Source organism: Stegodyphus dumicola, chromosome 10 (assembly GCF_044657685.1).
Source record: "Stegodyphus dumicola isolate Sdum_Otavi_A_Nest chromosome 10, ASM4465768v1".
Lineage (NCBI taxonomy): Eukaryota > Metazoa > Arthropoda > Arachnida > Araneae > Eresidae > Stegodyphus > Stegodyphus dumicola.
Genome location: NC_140777.1, coordinates 185,379,943 through 185,405,366, shown reverse-complemented (window position 1 = coordinate 185,405,366; position 25,424 = coordinate 185,379,943). Strand labels below are relative to the sequence as shown.

Genomic DNA, 25,424 nt, shown 5'->3' with positions numbered 1-25,424 from the left:
TTTGCTAAATTATATTTACTTTTGTTAGTGAATTATTTATATTTCTAAATCTTTTCATTCCTCTCCTTCTCAAACTGTAAAGACATTTTTATGTTAATAAATAACACCCTTTTTATTTACTTATTTCAAAACTTTCTTTTTTGTGTGTATCCTAACAAATTATTACAATACAGTGTAAAAAAATGCACAAGATAACCTAAAACATGGCGTAGAAAATTTCGTGAATATTTCTTAAAAAATAATATTTATTAGGTTATTAATCTTAACTGCAAATGAATATACGACCTTTTATGTACTTTTTCAAGTCTCTAGAAATTTAATTATTATGCATTATTTAAAAAAAAAAAAAAAAATAACACTCTAAACATCGAACGAAACACTCGCATTCAAATCTGAAGCAAAGAAAGTCACGGAAGGATCGGACGCCTTTCGTGACGTCACTCGTAGCTACCCAGGCCATGTTATCTCGAAGGCCACGGTAGAGGACATTCTAGAGGAAATCTCGTATTCCTGTTACATGTGATAAAACCGTGAAACAAAGGGTTTCACTGCAGTGCGACCAAAATTAGCCGATATATTTTGTAGAGTCATTAGGTTATTTTGAAGCAGGAGATGTGTAAAATGAGCAATGTCTCGCCAGGACTCGAACCTGGAACTCCCGAATACGCGCCGAGTGTGCTACCGTTTCCCCACGACGCCATGTAGAAAGGAGAGGAAAAATAAAAAACATTTGGCAAAAATATTTTTTGTTTTTAAATTTAAAACTGCCAAAATAGGAATCTTCGCGTCATTTAAAACATTTTTGTAATAAGAAGTGTACATCTACGGGGAACGTTTGCGAACCTAAAGGCCGTATAAAAACTTTTGTGGACATGGTGTATAGCGGTTAAAGTATGAATTAAGTTGACGCTAGAAACTTTATGGATAATTTTAACCGTCCGTATCTTCATGTGTATATGCTATTCGTATGCTCATAGTCAACTTACGCTAATACACATGAATATATACACGTGCTTTTATGTACATTTTTATGTATATATAGAGGGCTAATACACATAAATCTATACACACATTTGCCAAGCTGCAGGGCGGGTTTAGGGGCCACGCCATATCGGCAGTTATGAAAATTAAGAGAGGCATAACAAGATTTTTGGTACTAGATATAATTTCAAAGTATATTTAAAATTTCTTTAAAATAACTTACAATGGTTTGTAAATCTGCACTACAACTCATCACAAATTACATTGCGATAAAAAATGAAAGATGAATGGTTACGGCCGAAGACTACTATATAATAAACATAAATAAAAATTAATGAAATTAGGCGTGATTTCTTATTAAAATATCACTTCTTTGCTTTAAATTCCGAAAACCAAAACCGTTAACCACTGGGCAGTGAGAACTTGTCCGGTTGAAGAACTATGTTGGATAGACGACCAGTGGCAACTTCTATTCTTATTTTGGTCTAAAATACGTTAATGCTTAATTGTTTCTCTTTCAAAAAGTGCAGAAAAGCAGGGAAGGCTTTGAGGTTACTATTGAGTGACGGAAGCTATGGGAAATGTTATTATTCAAAATATATTATACAAACGTTCATAATTTTTGTTTTCGAAATGGTGGTAGAAACATACTATAGAAAATATAATTTTAAAGAAGACTTCGTTGGAAGCCCACACATCCCAACTTGAGGGAGACCACCGAAATTACTAAAGCCAGCCCAGCCGAACAATACTGAACACTCCTAGCACTTCACCTCCAACTGCTACAGGAAGTAAACGAAACTGAATTCCGATTCTAGCTGATTACATTACCCTTGCTTCTCTTATCACAAAATATAGTGTGATATCTTATCTAATCACAACCTAATTTATGTACGAAAAAATTTACTCATTTTATAAACCGTAAAGACTCATTTCGTTAAACAGGAGACTGGAAATTTTCATTAACACCGGAGTATTTGTCGTAACCGGATAGGGAACAACCGTTCTTTTAAGTCATTCATCCTCTTCTGAGAGAGAATTTTTTAAGGTATTTCTCCCACTTCCCTAGCGTCCTTCGTAGTGTAGTGGTTCTGCACGCTGGGCCGGTATTCCAGAGGTCCATGGTTCGATTCCCGGAAGGCTTTTGCTATTTTCATCTTTTCTGCCTCTAAAAAAAATCCTAATGACTCTACAAGTGGCGCCCGAACTAAAAGGGTTGTGGATGATGATTCTCCGCACCCAGGATTTGGCGACTAGGTCCCCTAAAATCCTAGTCGCCCTTTAAAAAGGGGAGTATATAAGGTATTTCTCCCACTTCCCTAGCGTCCTTCGTGGTGTAGTGGTTCTGCACGCTGGGCCGGTATTCCAGAGGTCCGTGGTTCGATTCCAGGCGAAGTCGGTTGTTAATTTTTCACTCTATCTTGCTTCTCAAATCCTAATAACTCTACAAAGTTGCTAACCAATTTCTTGAAGTTTGATTTCTTTTTTCTGTTTCTGCTAGTTTCAAAGTATATTTGAAATTTCTTTAGAAGACTATGCAGAATAACTCACATTGAAAACAAGGACGTGGTTGATAGCTATAGCCGCAAGACAGTTAAATGAGTGTATATCCAACAATGCTGAATGATAGCTAGTGTTGAGTAAATCCAAATAATTTGGCTGCTCCATATTAGATGAATCAGCAAAGTTTCTAAAAACGAAGCGACAAATAGATTATATTTCGTAGAAGACATCGAAGGAAGAAGTAAATAATGATGTTCTTTATTTCTCATAAATCTAGCAGATTCAGTGTTGCATAATCCAAGCAATCTAAAGTCATTTTTTTTCCTACTAATTTAGTGCACACATATTACGTGGTTTGATGGATCATTAAAACATTAGATATAGAAGGGAAAATATAAAAATAGAAAATTAAATTTATAGAGACATTAGGTATTTTTGGAAGCAGGCAAGATGAAAAATTAGCAAGGCCTTCGCCGGGAATCGAACCACGGACCTCTAAAATGCTGGCTCACTGTGCTGACCACTAAATCACGAAGGCACGTTAGGAGAGCGGGAGAAATACCTTATAAATTATTGAGACTTGGCGAGTTAAGAAATCGGACCTGAAACAATATCATATCATCTAGATATGACAAGGACCTCATACGGCCATACAGCTATCAAAATGAGCTTTCAGTTCACCAACTAGGTTGTTGGAAAACATTGGGGCAATCAATTCCATACTAATTACGAAAATAAATTTACAATAAAGACGATCTTAACACTTTTATATTGAGAAAAAGCCGTCCACATGACGACACAACATTTTTTAGTTGCACATTTCACTCAAAATCATAGCAGCAATAAGATAGAATGTAATACACTAATACACAGACCAGACTTATTATGTCAATCATAAATGAAGTTATGAAAATCGAATGCCATCTATTGTCGGCAAAACACACTAAAAATTATCTTGCTAACAGAAAAATAAACACATACTTCTATAATAACGGATCTGAACTAAATAAAGGCCCACAAGTACCTGAGCGGATTAAAACCGCTGAACAATGGTTATTCAAATCGGGTTGGGATCTCAGAGAATGGGCTACTTTCGTGGTTTTTTGCCTCGAGTAATATTAATACGAGAAATATCCTTTCAGAAAATCCTCTTTGAAGGCATCCTTTCCTTAGGCAGAGAAGACCCCTTGTGCGCTATCCCGTACTTAAATAAACAATCAAAAGCAATCCAAGAAGCTTTTATATTTTGTTATTGCACCGGTAGAAGCAGTTGTTCTGTTTAAAATTGCTTTAGTTTGTCATCTACGCGTATTAATTTTCAGTAAATAATGTTTAGTTTTATCTATTTCTGTTTTGCTTTCTTGGACCCGCGAAAAATAGAAAAATAAGTTCTAGTTGGAGATAATTAATTAGTTAGTTATGTAATTCTTTAAGTCGTTGTTATACTCAACTAGTTAAAGTATGCAATGTAATAAATGTAAAGTACAGGTAATTGCACTTTATTGCAAAAATTCTGCTGGCATTGTTTATGATTCTGAAAGTATCGCAAATTATGATTCAAGAGTTAATCTTGATGATGAATGTTTAACTAAGTAATTAAGATTTCAACGCTATGCGTCTGGGAATTTCAATGTTTAAAATATTTTTAGGTTGTTCCCCACCAAGTGGCATTCTATATCCATTACAAGTTACTCTTACGCCTTCTGACAGACCAGTTACAGCTGTTTATAGCTGTCCGGAAGATTATGAACTCAGCGGTTCAGCTGTGAGCACCTGTCTGCCCGATGATGAATGGTCAAGCGAACCTCCGGTCTGTTGTAAGTATATGCATGATGATTATGAGGAATCTGCGAATAATTTGATTTCATAAAATTTTCATAAATGTCAAGTGAAGGAGAAACGCACCGCTGCAAAATTCAGTATTAGGTAACCTTAGTTTGTTGTAGGCTTTCTAGGGCGATCAGATGCAGGTGTCTCTACACTCAACTCAGCTTATAAACATACGCCGGAGCTATTACACATAAGTGTAATTTTGCTGGCTCAGTGAGAATGAAGCTTAAAGAGACGATAAGTGTTTCCTGGCATGGTAATTTCGCTAAGGAGAAACAGAGGCAAGGAGAAGAAAGAATGGGGGCCTTGAAGCCTGAAATGAGAGATGCGGTTTGAGAGATGAATAAGCTAGGATCTGATTGAACTTTTGAAGAAGAGGAAATGATGCAAACTATTGCAGCACGGCTGATGTTACAATTAAGAATGCAAGTTGAACAATAAAACACAAATAATGCAGAAACAATGTATGTACGAAATTCAGCCCGTGGAAGTTAAGCGGTTCAATTGAGTATCTAATCCCACTCCCTGTTCGATTTTTTTTTCGGTCCATTCTCGTACATCGCTCTTGATTAACTCGTCGTTTCCAAGCTTATTGATGAAACTTAGTGCGAGTGAGTGGTAAGTCGTAAAAAAGAACTGGTTTTGTTCTTGTGAGCAAACAGCTTTGATTTAATACCGTAAAAGGTCGATTTTGAGCATCTCTATTCAAAACGTGAAGGGCATGAAGGAATTATATAAAGGAATATTTTCGATTTAAAATTTATTCATCAATTTGTTTAAATAAAAAATTTAATAGATCATATTCGAATTTTAACATCTCTATTTTTGTTTTGCTCAGAATATGACTGGGAGATGTCTACTCATCATCATCATCATCATCATCGATATTGCCGGCATATTTCTGCTTTTACGCGATGTTTCCGGCTCATGATACTTAGGCCCAAAGGGCGCATGACGGTAGAAAGCAATGACAATTGAAAGGAGGCGTCAGTAGTGCGAAGAGGGGGTGACAGCATGACATCACAAGTCCATTAAACACACAGACGAAGCTCAGAACCAGGAGAGGCAAAGACAGGGTGAAAATCAGAGATGATCTTGAGATGTCTACTTCAAGACTTCTAAACAAATATTTACTTCTATTTTATACCGAAAGCAATGGATAAAGCAAAGCCAGTACGAACATAACGCCATCTGTCGAGGAAAATGGCAATAAAACTTGAAAAAGTACAATTTAAGAATTCTGCATTATGATACACCGCATTATAATCATTATAATACATTTCCATGCATGCACAAATTTTCAAACTTCAGATTTTCAAGCAAAATAACCATGTTTTTCAAATTTTAAGCGAGGCTTTCCCAAGCTTTTCTAAACTTTTTTATAAAACATTTTTTTAAATGTAAGCTAAGCTTTGGTAAGGTTGAAGGACAGGGCACTGTATCCGATAGCATTCGAAATCCATAAAGCTTCAGTCAGAATCTACGCCAAACTAAGCTTTCTCTTTTTGTGTAATATCAAGTTAAAAAAATGATATAAGAAGCAAATAATAAGGAAACGTCATTATTAATAGCTGTAACTCTGTAAATTACAGAGTTCTGCCGCAATTTCAATTAAAATCATAAAAAAACTCTTAAAGTAGTATTTTTCCATAAGAAATTATTTTGAGCTTGAGTACAGAAAATCTGTTCACTTGAATTGTGATATAAATTTGTTGTATTAAGAAATTATTTTGAGCTTGAATACAGAAAATCTGGTCACTTGAATTGTGATATAAATTTGTTGTATTTTTCTACGTTTTAGATGTTGTTGTTATTGCTTATGCTCACTTGTCTGACGTAGATAGCCCTCGTGGCGAGGAGCGCAAGATTACGCCTGCCGTTGGCAACAGCCTTGAGCACCATTCAGGTGACAATGCGATTTAGCTCAGCTCCTCCCGCAATTCCTGATGGGCAACACCTCTCCCACCCTTCCACCAAATCACACTTTCGGCTCGCCGCATTTTTGGAGTGCTACCGTGCCGCACCGACACGGGATTCGAACCTGGGGGTTTTCGGCACGACAGTCAGCGACGCTAACAACTAAACCGGTTGGGCGGCTCGTTTTAGGGGTTATAACATAATGTATTTTCTTTTTATGATTTATTTAACTTCTTTCTCAACGTGTGGTTCGATAGTTGCAGAAGTGAAAATTTAATGTTTTTCGATGCCAGGTATTGGTACCTTCAAACTGTTTCTGCAATTGCATTTGATATACAAAGTGTGACACAAAGAAAACGAGACTGGTCCAATAAATCATTGTACTTACAGAATAAGTTCTCCATGACATTATCACCTTCAAAGTAGTTCCCTTCAGCATTCACACACTTCTGCATTCAGTGCTGCCATTGCTAGTAACAGTTCTGGAACGAGGTTTTTTGGAAGGCCCTTCAGAAGATTCTCTGTTTTTGCTTGAAACGCTTCAGCTGAGGTAAAATGGGTTCCCATTAAGTAAGATTTAACTTTAGGAAATAAAAAAAAAGTCCCACGGAGCTAAATCAGGTGAATATGGAGGATGACCCATCACAGTAATGTTTTTGCTGGTCAGAAACTGCTTGACAGATAGTGCCGTGTGAGTGGGTGCATTATCCTGGTGCAACAGCCATCCATCACTCCACAACTGTGGCCTTTTTTTTTTTTTTCTAATGTTTCCACAAAATCTTTTTAGTACTTCAATGTAGTGGTATTGATTAACAGTTTGACCACTGGGAACCCATTCAATCCTGATGAACGCCCAAGGGGGCGCCCAGCACATTCATAATCTTCCACATTGTCCCTTCTCCATGAAAACCGCTTATGCCATTCAAACACACGTGCATGAGACAAAGTTTCATCTCCATAAGCCTCGGTTAACATTTGAAATGTTTCTTCCGTGGCTGATTTCTTAAGTTTCGCAAGATTCGTTGTTCGGTTTTTACATTAGACATTTTTCCGGCACAATGCAGTTGCACGTGTTCACCCAATGACGCAGTACTCCTCACTGGCGGAGTCGATATAGCCGAAACTGGCCGCATGGATAGAGCAGATGTGTGGCATGATGTCACCAAAATTGTTGTTGCCATCTCCACTCTGTTTTCATGCTACACAGTCTCTCTCTCTCTCTTTTTTTTTTTTTTTTTTTTTTTTTTTTTTGGCGTCACACCTCGCATGATATTTATTTTTAAATTTAATACTCATTTAATGTTTTTTTTAATTATGTTTGTAAATACACTTTCCAGAGACGGCGTCAGAACCGTACTGGGCAGTAAAATTTAGGAGAGACACTTTTTAATTTAGGGCGGAATTGGACAGCAGAATTTAAAAGCTGCAGATATTATCAAAAGGCAGCGTCGGCCGTGATACTTTCTTAGTTATAATGAAGAGTTTTCCCCGTCCGATTTCTTGTTTATTTTCTTCTTAGTTAAAAGGTGTCCTCTCCTGAGCTCGCCAGCCAATGGAAAACTGACATTCTCTGCCAATATTCTGGTTGAAGGAGTTACAGCGGACATAACATGCAACCCTTATCATAGACTAATAGGACAGAAAAAGCTTGCTTGCTTGGCAAATGGACAGTGGAGCATGGAACTTCCAATATGTGGTACGAATAATTTTTCTTTTCTCATTACATTAAACCCAAGGAAATGACAAAAATTTTTGTCATTTCCTGGGATTTTAACTAATTTAGCTTACAAATTATACCAATGTAATAGATGCTGTCAGCGAAGATAACTGCCATGCCAACACTCAAAAATTATCAGCGATGATTAAAATGCTTAAAAATTATCTGCGAAGAAAACTGCTTCTGCAATAAACTCAAAAATATCAGCGAAGAGCTCCCATTAAAACATATTCACAAATGATACTTAAGACAGCTGCCGTACTATCAAATCAACGTTTAGATTTATCAAATCATTATCATTCTATTAATTCTGTTTTGGCATTTTGCGTCAATTCACTTTTCAAACTGTTGACACCAACTATTACAGACCTGTATTATATTTAAAGAAATTAAATAATGAAGAATCTACATAAATGTATATATGTTTCTCGCATTGTGATGAAACGACAGTACCTACAGCCATCCAATTTTGAATAACGTATTTTGAATAACATAATGCTCCAGCGAATATGGGCATCTGGAAGCCCTAATTTGGAATTTATTTTATCATAAACGGAGTAAAAAAAAAAAAAAAACTTTTATCGATTAGAAAATCTTTAACATATGTTCCTTGGGATTTTGTCCGAACATTAAATTACTTTTATTTTGGAAAGTAATCTCAATTACATTAGTAGTGAATCCCGTCCAAACAGACGATTCATCTCTTCTTAAAAATTAAATTATACTTTTTTTCAATAAGTTCTTTTTAATGTGTTTTTTCTCTCTTAAAAATCAAACATTTATAAGATATATAGTTGATAGCCTGCTAAGATTTAATGCGATACATGTAAAGTTTTGTTACCGTTCTTGTTTTCAGTAAAGCTTTTATTAATATTTTTTACAGTTTTTTCTAACTCATTGGTTACACTCGCTTGCTTTACAAATATGTAAATAAAGAACAAAGTACGATTAATTTTCTTTACAATTTTTTCCTTACTTATTGTTTATACTCTTGCTTTAGAAATACGTAACTTAAAAATGAAGTATTAAAAAGAGGTTAAAGATATATGCAAACAAAGGCAAATCAGATGGACCTTAATTACCAATTTAGCTAACGAAATGTCTCCTTGCTCGCTGTTGAATATTTAATTTCAACTATTTGAAAACAATTGTAAGTCAGAAGAGTTTGTTTATCAAGTACAGGTTTCTTAAATTACTTTAATCAGCGTCAGAAACGAGAACATTATTCTCTTCAGAGTGTTTTATCTGACTGACCGTGTTCGACGCAGCAAATTTTCGCGCTTGACTGCAAGTTACAGTTAAGTTCTGTATATTTCAGTTTTTAAAATCCAAATTTGAGTTGTACTACATTTTTTGTTTATTTATAAGCTTATTAGCAAAGAGTGAGTGAGTGAGTGCACCGCTATGATGGCTTCCGACCACGGACATGAACCAAACGGAATTATATACCATCACGGCGGGGAAGACTCCAGAGTAACAAGGTTGAATAGTATATACTAATAACAGTTTTTACATATCGATAACTGCAAGGCACTAAGCGTTATTCTGGTTATCTGCTTTAAGTTCTGAACATTTGAAACATTATAATATTATCCACGGTTGTTTCTGCTTAGGCAGTGCCTTGAGATTTTCTCTATTTTATCAAGGGCTATTCTGTTTTTGAGTGTGTTATTCGTCCACATTGTCCAGGCACAGTCCGCTGGTTTCTTCAAGTGCCAGTTTCTTGTATGTACACAATGGAAGTAATAATGGTTCGTATCGCCTTCTTCTCCGCATTCGCAGAAAGGAGTATCCCTAAGTCTGAATCTGTTCAGGTATACTGGGAATGGTCCATGACCTGTCAAGAACTGTGTTAGGCTAGCACAGTGGGTCTTTATTTCCATGTTAACTTTTGGCAGTAAGCGAAATGTCCTTCGTCCTACCTCTGCCTCTGTCCATAATTTGGATGTCCTCTGTCCTCTGTCCAATTTTGTAGCAGACTTGTCAAAGTTGTTCTCTTAATATGAGACCAAGGAAGTTTAGTTGGTCTTTCTAATATATCCGTGCAGTTGGCTGCCTGCTTGGCCAGTAGGTCAGCGGCTTCATTGCCTTGAATCCCTGTGTGAGCGGGAACCCATTTTAAAGTGGGTCTTTGCGAAATAGGCATTGTCAGAAGCTGTTTCTGAATTCTGTATACCAAAGGACTCCGGCTGTTTTGACTTGCGATAGCCGCCAGACTTAATGCCGAATCACTGAGTATGGAGAATTTCTCCAGTTGACATGTGTTCGCATATCTAATTGCAGCACTGATAGCTAGAAGCTCTGCTTGGTATACCGAGTTGTTCAAGTCTAATTTCCTTTTCCACTCGAATGTTACAACTCCATTTTCTAGTCTACAGAAGGCGCTGCCCGTACCGTTCTCAGTTTTGGAGCCATCTGTGAAAAGGTTATTACTGTACCTCTGAATTGGTTCGTCGTTTATACTGATACTGTCGGAGGGATTAAAAGCTGCTGGATGAAAGTTTTTGCAGTTGTTTTGATCCTCGTAGTCCAAGTGGTGATAACTATGACCCCAGAGTGTTGAAGTTTGACCCAGCCTGGTAACCCTTACGATAGCTGCCTCCCTTTCTACTATCAAATCTAGCGGAGGAATTCCTGCTAGTTGTTGTAGGGCTAGTTAGTAGTGGTATGCCCTGCATACTTGAAGTAGCTGCTGTCTCTGAATAGAGAGCAGGGATCTTTTCATATGAGAGGTAAGTTCGCCACCCCAGATTGCTGCTCCGTAAGTTATTACTCTTTCTGTAATGGTTCTATGCCAAATTTTTAGTAGCTTAGATGAGATACCCCATTTATGTGAAGTCATGCGTCCCATGTTGTTGCTTAGGATGCTAATTCGAGTCTTAAGATTCCTGACATGTGGCATCCAAGAATGTGGTCGAGTAATAGCCCAAGATATTTCAATTGGGGGAAACATTTTACCGGTATCCCGTGGAGTTTAATGCTTGGGTTGCGTCTTAGCTGTCTGCTGCGTCCTATGAGTAAAGCTTTAGTTTTCTTTGCCGAAATCTGAAGCTTATGTGCTCTGGCCCATTGGGAGAACAGATCAAGACAGTATTGAGATCTCATATCGAGGTTACTACTTCCTGCCACAACTAGCATAAAATAGTCCGCATAGGCTATGATTCGAGCGTATTCTACGCTCTCAAACTGACGAAATGCCGAGTTTGCCACTATATTCCACAGTGTTGGTCCAAGGCATGACCCCTGTGGGCACCCTCTAAAGACATTCTTGACATAAATGCCGCTGTCTGATGTAACTTGTACACTTCGATCGTGAAGGTACGAGCGAAGGATGGTAATAATGGCTGTTGGGCAGGCCATGTTGTGCAGCAAATTTATTACGTCTGGCCACCAAAGGAAGTCAAAGGCTCCCTTGATGTCAATGGCTGTTACCAGTGAGTGCAAATTGTTATCCTTGTTCTGTTTGATAGTGGCCATCAAGTCTTTTATGGCATGTTCAGTTGAGCTGCCCATTCGGAATACATATTGGTTGGGATGCAGGGCGTTGTTCCTTTGCAGGAAAAACGCTGGCAGTAGACAGACTGGCCTGTAAGACGAAGGTTCTGCCGGAGTTTTGCCTGATTTTAGGAATAACGCCACTTCTGCTAACTTCATATTTTTAGGAAAGTACTGATGTTTCCAGCAAGCTGAAATGACCGCAAGGAATAGTTTTGGGAATTCCCGGTGTATCTCTCTAATGATGATATTATCAATTCCATCCGGACCTGGAGCTTTTTTGGGTGCCAGAGTACGTATGATGTTGTCCACTTCCATTTGCGTAGGAGGGATTTCGTCTCTTCTGGTAACTTGGCGAAATTTCATGCTGTAGGTTTTTCTCGCTTCCTCTTGCTCCTCTAAGAAATCCTCTTCATCATCATCAGGAAAAACTGCATTTATGATCTCACTGATTACTTCGATGTTGGATGAGGCAGTGCTATTCACCATAGGCGAAAGGGTCGTAGGACGAAACACCTTGTTATATGTTATCTTTTGAGTAGGTCCAAAGGCTTTAGTGACATTACTACAGTACGTTCTGCATGAGATTAACTTGGCCTCTTTAATTTTTCTTTTATATAAAGCTCTGGCTTTATTGTATGTTATCATTTTGAGTTGCCGTAGATATGGATCTACCGTGGATTGTGCTTTTCTGCGAAGTGCCCGAACTCTGCTCCTCTCTGTGTTAAGAGGGCTGTTAATTTCGTTTTGGCATTTTGCGTCGATTCACTTTTCAAACTGTTGCCACCAACTATTACAGACTTGTATTATATTTAAAGAAATTAAATAATGAAGAATCTACATAAATGTATGTATGTTTCTCGCATTGTGATAAAACAACGTAACCTAGAGCCATCCAATTTTGAAAAACGTAATGCTCCAGCGAATATGGGCATCTGGAAGCCCGAATTTGGAATTTGGAATTTATTTTATTATCTATTTCCTATTTTCTCAGACATTAAAGAATTTTTGATTAAGAAACTCAAGGATTTCAAAGTGAGGAATGGCAACACTGCATGAAACAAGAAATATTTTTATCTCTAGCGCGCGAAATTGTGTATCGGAAATTCTAAAAATATGCTCATTTTAAAATTATTTTGCAATATTGCTGTTATAAGTAGATGAAGTGAATTTTATGGTTTAAGTGAGAAGAACATGATATTTAATCAATAATGGTAGCACAAAAAACGTTAATTCTCCAAAGATTAAGCCTTTCAGCCCTGGAATTTTTAAGATGCGGGGAAAATGTCTGAGAAATGTTGTTTATAGGCATTAGAAGAACTCGCATTATATTAACACGTTGGCACTTAAGTTGCAGAAATAAGATAGCATGTCCATTGCCACAATCAGGTCTCAAGGTAAAAATTCATAAAAACATAAAACATAGATTACATTACAAGATTTTTTTGTATACGGATTTTTTTTTAAATTTTTTATACTTTTGTTAAATAAAGTGGCATCTTTCACAATGGACTCTGGAATGCCTTTCACAAGTTCCCAATTTACAACATTGACCATTTTTATGTATTGGCCAGTATCCAGTGCAGTCGTATCTTATGTTATGCACAGCAACCACTTCAAACTTCTGATGTTTTGTTGAATGGGTGAATTAATACGGTTGAAGCTACCTGATTGTGATCTACCTCATCTTGATGGCGTTTACAGCAAACCCAAAAAAGCTAAATTTTCTGCCATTGCCATTGGAAATTGTCATAAACCTCTTCGACAATCAGCACTATGAGTTATATCATGCTACCGAAAACAGTCTCTACTATCCATAATATAGGCCTCGATATATTGAAATTGGCAAACGCCACCAGCAGGCCAGAAGGGTTAAGATTACCGTAGGTCAAGAATAAAAGTAATTGTAATTTCACAGAATTATTTCTTAAACAGAATTTTTACTGTATAGCTGTATATTAGGATTGCAAATCATGAATTTCATGGAATTGCTGTACTTATTATTTGTTTATAATTTCTGTTATATTTTATCATTTAATTTTTAGTTTCATATCATACTTGTTACATACTCAGAGCTTTTATTTTTACAATCATTTAGATATGTATAATAAATACATTTTTAAATTCCTACCGTTAGCTCACACTCTCCCTATATCCTGTTCAAATTTTCAATCATTAATAAAATAGATTTTATTCATCCACTCAAGTTCAAATACATTTTTAAAACTTGTAAAGGATGACACTTGATGTTAATACAGTTTTTTTACATATTAAAAGTCAATTCCTATTTATGTATTCCTGTTTATCGATAATATATGTTATGTTTTAATTTAACAAATTTTCTCTGTTTGTAAAAATGCTAATTTGAATTTTTAAATTTTAAATTATGAAAATTTAATTGTATAAATTAAAAGATTATTATTGCTGCTAACTAATTTATAATATTTAAATTCAGAGAACATATGTAAATTAACTGCAAGTAGCTAAAACCATGAAAAAATATTAATAACGTTAATTATTAATAACGTTAATAAAAAGTGACTAAAATAAAATTTTTCTTCGTTGACCTAAGCAAGAATTGACTTTAAAAACATTTTTTTTTAATATTACTTGTTGTTCTTAAGGTTTGACTCAATCTTATCTTTTAATTTTAAAGTACAGGCTTAAACTATATTTATTTAAATTGTGTCTAGAATAATTTCTATTGATTTATATACATATACTTTTAGAACCGTTAGCATTCTGTCCTGATCCAGGAAATATTCAGTATGCTGACAGAACTATCCTTTCTGGAGAAGTTAAATCTGGAGGCAAGTTTATCCAGGATTCAAAAGTTCAATATAGTTGTAAGCCTTACTTTGAGCTTATGGGAGAAGATACCCTTTTCTGCCTTTCTGATGGAACCTGGTCATCAGAACCTCCTTCTTGCATTAAAGGTACCCATAAATACAAATTTATTTATTTTAAATTTGCAGTCTTCTCAACTGAATCAGTACAAACTTTTAAAGAAATCATATGAAGAAACTACTTTAAAGCAACAGAAAAACAATAAGGAATTTTCTCAGTACCACTAACTGAATAATACTCTTATGACTATAATCAAAATTTTGAATAATAATAATAATAATCTTGATATTTTTTAATTTACAATTACCAAAAGACGTAATAAAATTAATAACAAATGATAATTTTGATGTTCTACGTTTTCAGTAGAAAGATTACTTTTATTCAATTTGCTTTTAAGAATACAGCCATTTCGGAGTTCGCTTTATGACAGACACAAAGATTAGTTATTTAATTATAATTTTTATTTAATTGGATGAAAATAAGTCCAAATCCTTATGATTTGGCCAGTAACATGGCTACATATTATATATTGTTACGAATTTGGTATTTAAAAAGCTAATGTTAGTTAAATTACAAATTAATTGGTTTTATTTCCCACGCAGTGCAGCGCGTGACGAATAAAGAAAGAAGAAAGCTAAGCCGGAAAATTAAAAATACAAGAGCGCGTGCATTAAATAAATAAATATCTCTTTTTGATTTCGAGAAAGTACTAGAAAATTCTAGCGCGTGATTTTAAAATCTTATAAAAGGAGGAAAACACCTCAGTTTGTAGTAGTTGCTTAGTTTGTTGTTGTTTAGAAAACTGCTCTTGTTGATTGTAGCGAATTCGCGGATTAGGTTTCTTTAGCTGTTTTGAATTACGTTCTACTGGACATTTGAGTAGTTAAAAGATTACTACTGTGAGATATTGTAATACTGCATGATAATTTGAGAAGATTTAAGCATTTTTGTTGTGATAATAATAAATTTTTGTTCATTTTTCATCGGACTTGTGCATTCATTTCGTAACGAACCCGTACGCACGCAACAATTTTTGGTGTCAGAAGTGGGATTTGAATGCCAATAACAGGAGCGATGGAAGAGAAATTAAGGCAGTTAATATCAGCCTTTGCCTCATTTAAAGAAGAAATTAAAGAGGAAATGAAATTGAGCCAGGTATCCGTTAAGGAAGAAATGAAATTGGGCCAGAAATCCGTTAAGGAAGAAATGAAATTGGGCCAAGATTCCGTTAAAGGAGAGATGAGATCCGTTAAAAAGGAAATGGAAGCCGTTCACGAAAAGTTGGAAGCTGGTCAAGTAACTTTTAAAGAAGACATAAAAGCTGTACAAGAAAAGATTGAAGCAGGTCAAGACGAAATGAAAAGAGAAATAACCTGCGTAATAGAAAGTAAATTTGAGGCTATGGAAGACAGAATAGGAGCTGTCAAAAATAAAGTCGGGCAAATTGAAGAAGAGGTTTCTTCTGTCAAAGATGAAATAGAAGATAGAGTGTCGGCTGTGGAGCAACGAGTCGAAGGAAGAGTTTCGACCTTTCAACAACAAATTGAAGAAAGAGTTTCTGCCGTCCAAGGACATATTGAACAACAAATCGAAGACAGAGTTTTTGCCGTCCAAGGACATATTGAACAACAAATCGAAGACAGAATTTCTGCTGTCGTCGCCAAAGAAGTTGACACTTTAAAGAAATTCGTAGCGACGGCAGGGAGCACTTCGGATGGTTTAAAATTTCTACCCATGCCTGCTCGTCCCTCTCTGAAGCTATCGACATAGGATGGGAAGACATCCTGGCAGGTGTATAAGACACAATTTTCTATCGTGGCGGATGCGAATGGATGGGATTGCGAATGGCGGATGTTAAAGATCTGAAAAGCGCTTTAGTGTACGCCATGAAATTCGAGGCAGCCCAGCAAGCCACCCGTCGAGACCGCCATCCAGTCAGAGCTGCTCAAGTCCAGGAGCCAGGGGATCAAGTCACTGCTCCTCTAAATGATTTAACTAGACAACTGAATGCCTTGAGACGGAATATTGGTGGCAAGAAACCGACCGTAAAGTGCTGGAACTGCGGTGCTGAAGGACATATACGACGAAACTGCAGAACACCCCAGGGTACGGATGTTAAAACCGCTCCTAACAAACAGCAGGGAAACTAATTAGTGGCCATCTCGCGGGGCGGAGGTTGCCAGATAATGAAAAGCCCCAGTTTAAAGCGCTTCAGATTTCTGCAGTGAGAGGCGGCAGTAATGGACTTTTCATAATAGGACATATTAATAGAGTTCTCTGCAAGGGGCGCCAAGGGATAAGCTTCTGACCTATGTAATCCAATCAGAATAATGCTCAGTCCGTGGTAAAATCTACTACTAACGACCCACAGCCTCAGGAGAGACTGGCAGGTCAGACGGGCATTTATTGTATAATCATAAGAAAATTACAGAGTTACAATGAATAGATACATAGTCATCTTTTGCCAAGTGGCACATTAATTCAAGAGTGTATACATTAATGACAAAAAGAAAAAGACTTATTGAGAATTTTGCGAGGTAACTTAAAATAACAAGTTCAGCAGAAATATGCATCACAGTACATCTGCTAAAAAGGCACAGTTACAGGTTGAAGGTTGCCTCGCTTATACATAGTCACTATCAAGGTTAGGACATTTATCCAAAATAGTTGCAAACAGAAGTAAACTTAAATATTAAGGTTTGCAGAATAAACAATTTAGAGTACAAAAAATAAATAAACATAATTTAGAATTGAAGGCATTAAGTGATTAAACTATACAGGTAAAATACATATAAATATACATATAAATATACATAAAAATAATAATACAGAAATACAGAAATTATAAAAATAAATACATATAAATATACAGGTAAAATACATATAGTAGTAACACTAAGAAGTGATACATAGTCATCTTTAGATACATAGTCATCTTCTGCCAGGTGGCACATTAATTCAAGAGTGTATACATAAATGACAAAAAGAAAACGACTTATTGATAATTTTGCGAGGTATCTTAAAATAACAAGTTCAGCAGGAATATGCATCACAGTACATCTGCTAAAAGGCACAGTTACAAGTTGAAGGTTGCCTCGTTTATACATAGTCATTATCAAGGTTAGGGTATTTATCCATAATTGCATAAAGGTTGCAGAATAAACAATTTAGAATACAAAAAATAAATAAACAGAATTTAGTATTGAAGGCATTAAGTAATGAAACTATACATATAAATATAGATATAAATATACATAAAAATAATAATACAGAAATATATAAATAATAAAATAAAATACATATAAATATACAGGTAAAATACATATAGCAAATAAAATAGCATAAAATACATATAGCAATAAAATACAATAGCATAAAATACATATAACAGTAACACTAAGAAGTGCGATATGCGCAAAGTTCTGAACATTGTTGAATTATTGTAATTAATTTACCATACAAATTAGGGTTTGACGTAATATGTGTAAGCCATATTGGCCAGGATGTCTCTGGTGGTCTCTGCAAGTGAAGGCGTATATCAGGACAATCAAATACATAATGTTCAGGAGTGCCTTCAGAAAGAGTACATTCACAAATATTTGAGTCATTAAGCCCAAATCTAAATAAGTACTGTTTAAATGGTCCATGTCCAGTAAGGAAATACGTTAAGGCTGCAGAAGTGGTTAAATATTCAACGGAGACTTTTGGTAAGAATTTAAAGGTTTGTCTACCGGTAGTGGCAGCAGTCCAACGTGATTGCCATTCACTGATTAGTTGAGTAAATGTTGATCTTTTCAAATGGGAAGGCGGCAATGGAAGGGCATGTTCAGGTAGCATTGTTCCCTGAGCGGCCTGCTTCGCTAAAACATCTGCGCGCTTATTTCCTACAAATCCTTGGTGTGCAGGAATCCACGATAATTGTGGGCGAATTGCATCAGGTAAATTTAGAAGGGCTTTCTGAATTGAAGAAACCAGGCTATGTCGAATATTAGGATTTGCGATAGCCAGGAGGCTGGATTGAGAGTCGCTATAGATGGTGACTTTTTGTAAAAATGCAAAAGATAAGAAAATGGCTTTTTTCAATGCAGTCAATTCTGCCTGAAAGACAGAATTTTGTATATTTAAACGTCTTCGCCATTCACGTAATAAATTTATGCCATTCATGATACATGAACCACTGCCTGTGCCAGTGGACATTTTCGATCCATCTGTAAAAATGGATATGCCTTTAGAGAAAGAAACAGGTTGTAAAGATATCGAATTTTGAAGGTTAAAAGCCGCTGGATGACAAATTTGATAATTAACCTTCTTATCATAAATAGCCGTGCTGTAAGTACGTCCCCATAGAGTAGAATCTTGAGTGAGACGTAAAACCCTACTCAAAGTATTTTCTCTTGCAGCGACCAAATCTATTGGCGGTATGCCTGTTAAAACTTGAAGTGCTACTGTTGAGGACGTTCTATAGCTTCGAGCTATTTGAACTAGAAATAATCTCAGGGTTGAAAGTAAAGTTCTTTTTTCCAGTTTCGTCAAATGAGCAGCCCATACTCCAGAGCAATATAAAATAATTTTTTCAATTACAGTCTGGTACCACATTTTGAGTAGGCGTTGTGAGACTCCCCAGCTTGGGGCTGTAGTTCGTCTCATATTCTGATGTAAATTAATAAGTTTATTCCTAAGAAATTTAATATGTAGTAGCCAAGACAGTCTTTGATCAATTATTAATCCCAAATATTTTATTTGAGGGACGATCTTAATAGATGTACCATTCAGCTTGAGTGATGGATTTCGTTTTAGTGGGCGGCGAACACCAATAACTAGACCTTGTGTTTTGGTAGTCGAAATAATTATCTTATGTTGTCGGGCCCAGGTAGAAAAGATGTTTAAGATATGCTGGGCTGTTGATTCCAGCCTAGATTTGCCTGAGATCACAAGCAGAAAATCGTCCGCATAAGCGATGACTGAACAATTATCTTCATTCTTGAGAGTTATGAGGATAGAGTTGGCAACTATGGTCCACAAATAGGACCTAGACAGGATCCTTGGGGACAACCCTTGGATAACTTGTGACGGACAACTCCATTGTCATGCATAATTTGAATAAAACGATCATCCAGATAGCTGCGAATAAGGCCCAGGAGATCCCCCGGACACTCCATGGCCACCAGAATATCAAAGATATCCGGCCACCACAGAGAGTCGAAGGCCCCCTGGATGTCAAGACTTATTATCAGGGTATGTAAATCATTTACTCTATTGATATTAATTTGGTCTAGCAAGTTGGCAATGGCATGTTCTGTAGATCTACCCTTCATAAAGCCGTACTGATTTTGTGCTAAGATTTTATTGGTTTGCATAAAGTAGAGGAGTCTGCCCAAGATCACCCTCTCAATCAATTTGCCGAATGCAGGGATTAGACTTATAGGGCGATATGAAGCCACTTGTGAAGAATCTCGTCCTGGTTTATGGAATAAGACCACATCTGCTACTTTTATCATTTTGGGAAAATATTGCATCTCCCAACATTTACGAACAAATGGATGAATAGTGTCTGGAGAGAGACGGTATAACATCTTAATAAATGCATTGTCCAGACTATCTGGGCCAGGAGCTTTTTTAATATTTAGTCTAGTAATTATTGTAGAAATCTCTTCATTGGTCGGCAGAGGATTTGCTGAAGGAAAGATCACTGATGAATGAACAAACGAAGTGCGCAAGGAAGCTTGTTGTGTAGAGTCTTCTTCATTGGAATCTTGAGGAAAGAAATTTTCCAAAACAGAAGCTAAAACATCTGATGTTTCCTTTGCTGTTGGATTTAAGGAAGCTGGTTAAGAGGACGGGCGAAAAACTCTATCCGTCGCAATCTTAAAAACAACTCCAAATGAATCGACTGTTCTTGAGCAGAAATTTCTCCAAGAGGTCAGTTTTGCCTCTGCAATATGTCGTTTGTAGACCGCATAAGATTGTTTATATAACTGAAAAAGTTGTTGACGGAGAGAAGGAGTTTTCTCTGCCTGTGCGCGACGTCGTTTCTTTCGCACTTCACTGCGTTCTTTGGCTAAAGCTGTTGTCCACCATGAAGCTGAAGAGTGATAACGATATTGTTTAACTTTAAAAGTATGTTTGCAAACACTAGAGCAGATGCTAATAAAATTTTCATATGCAATATCAAGTTCCTTCCGTGTGGAGCAATTCTGAAATTGCGAAATAATCTCCTCCAAATAAGGAGAAAGATTTGCTCTAAAAACTTCGAATTGATGAAAATTTATCTTAAAATGTCTCTTAACTATAAAATTACATGGTGACTCAAGGAGGAATGTGATTGCTTTGTGGTCACTCAAGGTTATTATATCATCTACTGACCAATTACTAATAAATTGAGTAAGTTGCAGAGAAGAAAGAGTTATATCAGGCCAACCTCTAGCACGACTAGTTAGAAAAGTTGGAGGAGAGTCCGTTGCGTTTAATATTATTAATGAGCGAGATTCAATAAATTCAAGCACCAACGTTGATCTGGCATTTTCCATTGATGAGCCCCACAAAGAGCTCGAAGCATTGAAGTCGCCGCCCAACAAAATAAATTGGGTCTGGGTGCGATGTAAGAAATCTAATTCAAATAGTAAGTTATCAATATTTTGGCTTGGAGGAAAATAGACGCTTATAATTAAGAGTCGGAGGTCCATTACATCCAATAAAATGGAAACAGTGTGTTCTGTAGTATGCCATAAAGTTGGATTAAAAGCACTATTTATAACTATTGCTGCAAGTTTATTATCAGACAAGAATTGTTTTAGAATGAGTGAAGCTCCCTCAATTGTACCATCCAGTTTAATATATGGTTCTTGCAACAGAGCAATGTTTATTCCCAATTCCAATTGTTGATGAAGCATGTGACTGGTTGCCACTATAGAACGCTGTAAATTACATTGCAAAAATTTCATGGAATCAAGTGTGCGTATAGCTAAGTTAGAAGGATTTAATGAACTTAGTCTAGAGGTGTTGGTTTCACAATTCAAAGTGTGGCATTCTTTTGGTTTATGCAGAGTTGACGATGGATCAGATATTGCAAGAGGTTGATTCTTCAATTCTGAGCTTGGGTCCGCATAAGTTTCTGTAGCGCTAGCTTGTATGACGGGCATATTTTAGAATTCGCCGGATGACTACAATCAAAGGAGGTTTTGAGATTTGAGTTAGAATCTAGTCAATTGACACAGGCAGGTGAATCACTACAATCCCTCGTAGGAGTATCGTGCGATTTAGAGCAATTAGCGCAATTAGGTGGTTCCTTGCAAATCTGCTTAAATGTCCTATTTTTTGACAATTATAGCAGCGTTGCAGACGGTAATACCTTCTATATGGGCAGGAAGTAAATCCCAAGTAGATCCTTCGCTTTTCACCAATTTGATCAAAGTATGATTTATCGACTTGAACTATCTAGTTGTTCCTGGAATCTACACGATGTAATGGTGTGCTAGGGTGAATCGGGGATAGGTCTCCAAATGAGTGTAAATGGTCGAAGGACTCTATTATATCGTCTGCAGTATAATCAGCAGGAACTCCAAAGATTATAATCGATTCACGAGGAATTCTAGGCTCTCGAAACTTGATATTCGGCAATTCTTTAGAAGCTTTCAAAGTGTTTTTCAAATGCAATATATCTTCCTTTGTGAAGCAGCGTATTAATAGTTCGTTATTCCTCGCAGGTCGAATCTGTTTAATTGGAATTTTAATTTTCTTAAGATTCAATTTAGAGGCAAGTTGTTTTTGAATATCCTTTGGTGAACAATCTGAATTGGAAGAGCCAATTAACAGAACATGTTCAGACTTCACTGGTAAACGCGGTTTTCGTTTTTTCTTTTCCACAAGAGTGAAAGTTGAATCGTCCTCTTTATTAGGAGGCTGTTGAGAAGCTGGGTCAGAATTAACTAAAGAATTATGAACTAAGGATGGGTCAATCAAAGATAGAGATTTCAGCAAAGAATCGTTAAGTGCTAAAGCTGTTTCTTTTTGCACACGTTCCTCCAGAATACGGGAATCTCTATCCAAAAGTGCTTTTTGCAATAATAAGAACAAATCTGTGAAGAATTTAGTATAGGTTTTATTCAGTTTGTGCCTAGCGTTTTCTGACCCAGTGAATTGTTGAGCTGCAGCAATACGGGAAAGTATGTACTCTGTACTAATATTATCAGAATCAATATTGTTCACAGAAGTGGAAGGAGTTGAGACCACAGATGGGGTCACAACAGAGGAAGTAACATTAGCTGAGGCCATAAAATAAAGTGTCTTTACAGTAAAAGTTCTTCGTAATCAGTCTGATTTCGAGAAAAGTTCGTCGAAATGTAAATTCCTTAACTTTAACAGTATTTCCTTAAGTAAGTCCTTTTAGTTTATACAGTATAAAATAGCTATATATATAATAATATTAACAGGCAACAAAAATAAAATTTCACCTTAAACTACTTGAAATGATATTAGTAAAGAATGTAAAATAAGTAAGACAATTGTAGCCGAGTTATATGTAAAGTAAGTTAAGTCAATAATATTATAATGTTAATCCTATGGAAAATGAATTTAAATGGTATCTGTATAAGACTTGGTCAAAAGGTGTAAAAGTGGTGAGAAATAATCGTGGAAGTTTTGGAATTTTGAAAATGTGACAATTTAATGTGAAATAACCTTTCAAAAAGTCAAAAATTGATATGCTAAAAGGTATCTGTTAAATGGGAAATTTGTATTGTATTTGGATCGCTATAAAAATGAGTTTTGGTGTTAAATTAACTATGGTGATTTTGAGGCAAAGTGAAGGAAGTCTGAAAACTTAATGTTATTCCTATGGAAAAGGAATTTTTATATTAAAATCTTAAAAATTAAGTAAAGTGTGTAAAAAGGGGTGAATTAGTCGTAATGTATTTGGAATTTTGTTATTGGGACTATTGACTAAGAAATTAGACTTAAAATGTATTGATAGATGGAACCAGTATAAATGAGAGTTTGCCATTGTACTTAAGTCGTTATAACAATAATAAAAGTACAAAATCTGTAAATTGATTTAAATTATGAGAAATTATACGAAAATAATAAGAAATAAGATATGAGTTCTAATAAAATTAAATGGCTGTGTCAATGCTAAATTGGAAAAATACTTAGGTGAAAATTAAACATTACATTTATAATTACATGCCAATTAATGAATATTCAAATAAAGTATTTAAATAATGAAATTCAATATTAAAATATGAGTTAAAGAGTACGTGTAATCATTAAGAAATATTTGAGTGGCAACTACAATTTGAAAATTATGCGAACAGTAAATAAAGTTATAATGAATTTCTAACTAACTGACATATAAAGAACTTAAAATGAAAATAATTTAAAATCTATTACAATTAAATCATGTAAATGAATTAAATAACATAAATTATAACCATATTATTTATAATATCATATGAAATATGAAACAAAATTAGTAAATAAGCTAATAATTTGATTTTACAAAGTATTAGTTAAAAATCTTAATAAGTTATTCTAAAATACCGGGGATGTCCGAGAAGTTGTATAAATTAGTCCTATTGCTTCTTGAACAAGTGGAAGATATCCATAATTAATCCAAACTGTGCATTAAATCCAGTTTTGAATGATAATTTGATGTAAGTTGCTTGAATGATGAACTCAAAATCCTATGTTGCACTGTTGTACTTCTAATTAACGGATCTGCCAAAGTCCAAAAATTCCTGTAAGATTTCGAAAAAATGTCCAAAATTCTTGAAAGATGTGTCCAAATATTCCTCTCTGGAAGGGCTTTCAGAGGATTCCAAATTTAAGGAAAACAGTCAAATATTTCCGCACTTATAAAAAGTTATCCAAGAGCAATGAAATTTACCAACCAACAGTAGTTAAACATTAGTAGATTAACAGTTGTTAAGCCAAACTTAAATTTTGTAGTTAAACATTAGAGTTCTCTGCAATATGACGATAGATACAGGAGCCAACGTTACCATCATCCGAAAAGATTTGGCTGAACAACTGGGAAGCAAACTTATCTGAACGTCGCCCTGCGTTACCCTACAGACTGTGTCCGGTGAGAAGATCGACATCGATGGAAAAGTAAATGTTAACATCACGTTTAGAAGTGCCGCTTACCATCACACGGCATATGTAGCAGAGATCACTGATTCTTGCATACTCGGATTGGACTTTCTAAGGAAATACAATTTTTCCTTGGACTTTAAAAATAACCAATTGCATTCTACATCTGAGGACATAGCGTTATTTGGAGTTAATGATGAAGAAGTTAAATCTGTTCATAAAATCATAGCACAAGACAATATCATAATACCGGCAAGAACAGAAATTTTACTTCCTAGATCCATTGCCGAAAACAGAAATTTTCGCTACGGGATCATAGAATATCCCAATAACTGTAATAGCCCAACAGGAGTACTAGTAGCCTCAACACTCGTCGACCTATCCAGAACGGTTATCCCGGTGAGAGTCGCCAATGTAACTGAGAAGGGGAGAATTATTAAGAAAGGTGGAGTGGTTGCAGCATGTACTCCAGTAACCAGCGTTGAAAGAAAGAGTAACATCCAAGAGTCCGTGTCCTCAGAGAGCATTACATCGGAGTTATTGCAGAATGCGCAATTAAACGATAAAGAGAGGAATGCTGCCGATCGCGTCATTAAAGATCTTCAAGTTGTTTTCTCCCGCTCGTCTTCTGACGTGGGTCGAACTAGTTTGACACAACATAGAATAGATACCGGCGATCATCCCCCGATCCAGCAACATCCAAGACGTCTACCGTTTTCTAAACAGGAAGAGGTGCGAACACTGTTAAAAGATATGGAAGAAGGTGATGTCATCGAGCCTTCAGTAAGTCCATGGGCATCTCCCATCGTCCTAGTCAGAAAGAAAGACGGCTCAACAAGATTTTGCGTCGACTATCGCCGGTTGAATGAGGTTACGAAGAAAGACAGTTACCCTCCTCCTAGAATTGACGACATTCTAGACACTCTTTCTGGAAGCAAGTGGTTCTCAACACTTGATTTAAAGAGTGGGTATTGTCAGGAAGAAATACAGCCTGAAGACCGAAAAAAGACGGCATTTACTACGGGAAAAGGGCTTTGGCAATTCAAGG

General features: G+C 36.0%; 1 protein-coding gene across 1 annotated transcript in view; it reads left to right on the top strand.

Annotated features, from left to right (window-relative positions):
- LOC118204847 (limulus clotting factor C-like) overlaps positions 1 to 25,424 on the top strand; it is a 122,912-nt gene that overhangs the window by 34,050 nt on the left and 63,438 nt on the right. Inside the window, exons 5-7 of the mRNA XM_085825992.1 lie at positions 4,134 to 4,301; positions 7,751 to 7,927; positions 14,173 to 14,379. Coding sequence (XP_085682118.1) covers positions 4,134 to 4,301; positions 7,751 to 7,927; positions 14,173 to 14,379 — 552 coding nt within the window. The remainder of the gene's footprint in view (positions 1 to 4,133; positions 4,302 to 7,750; positions 7,928 to 14,172; positions 14,380 to 25,424) is intronic.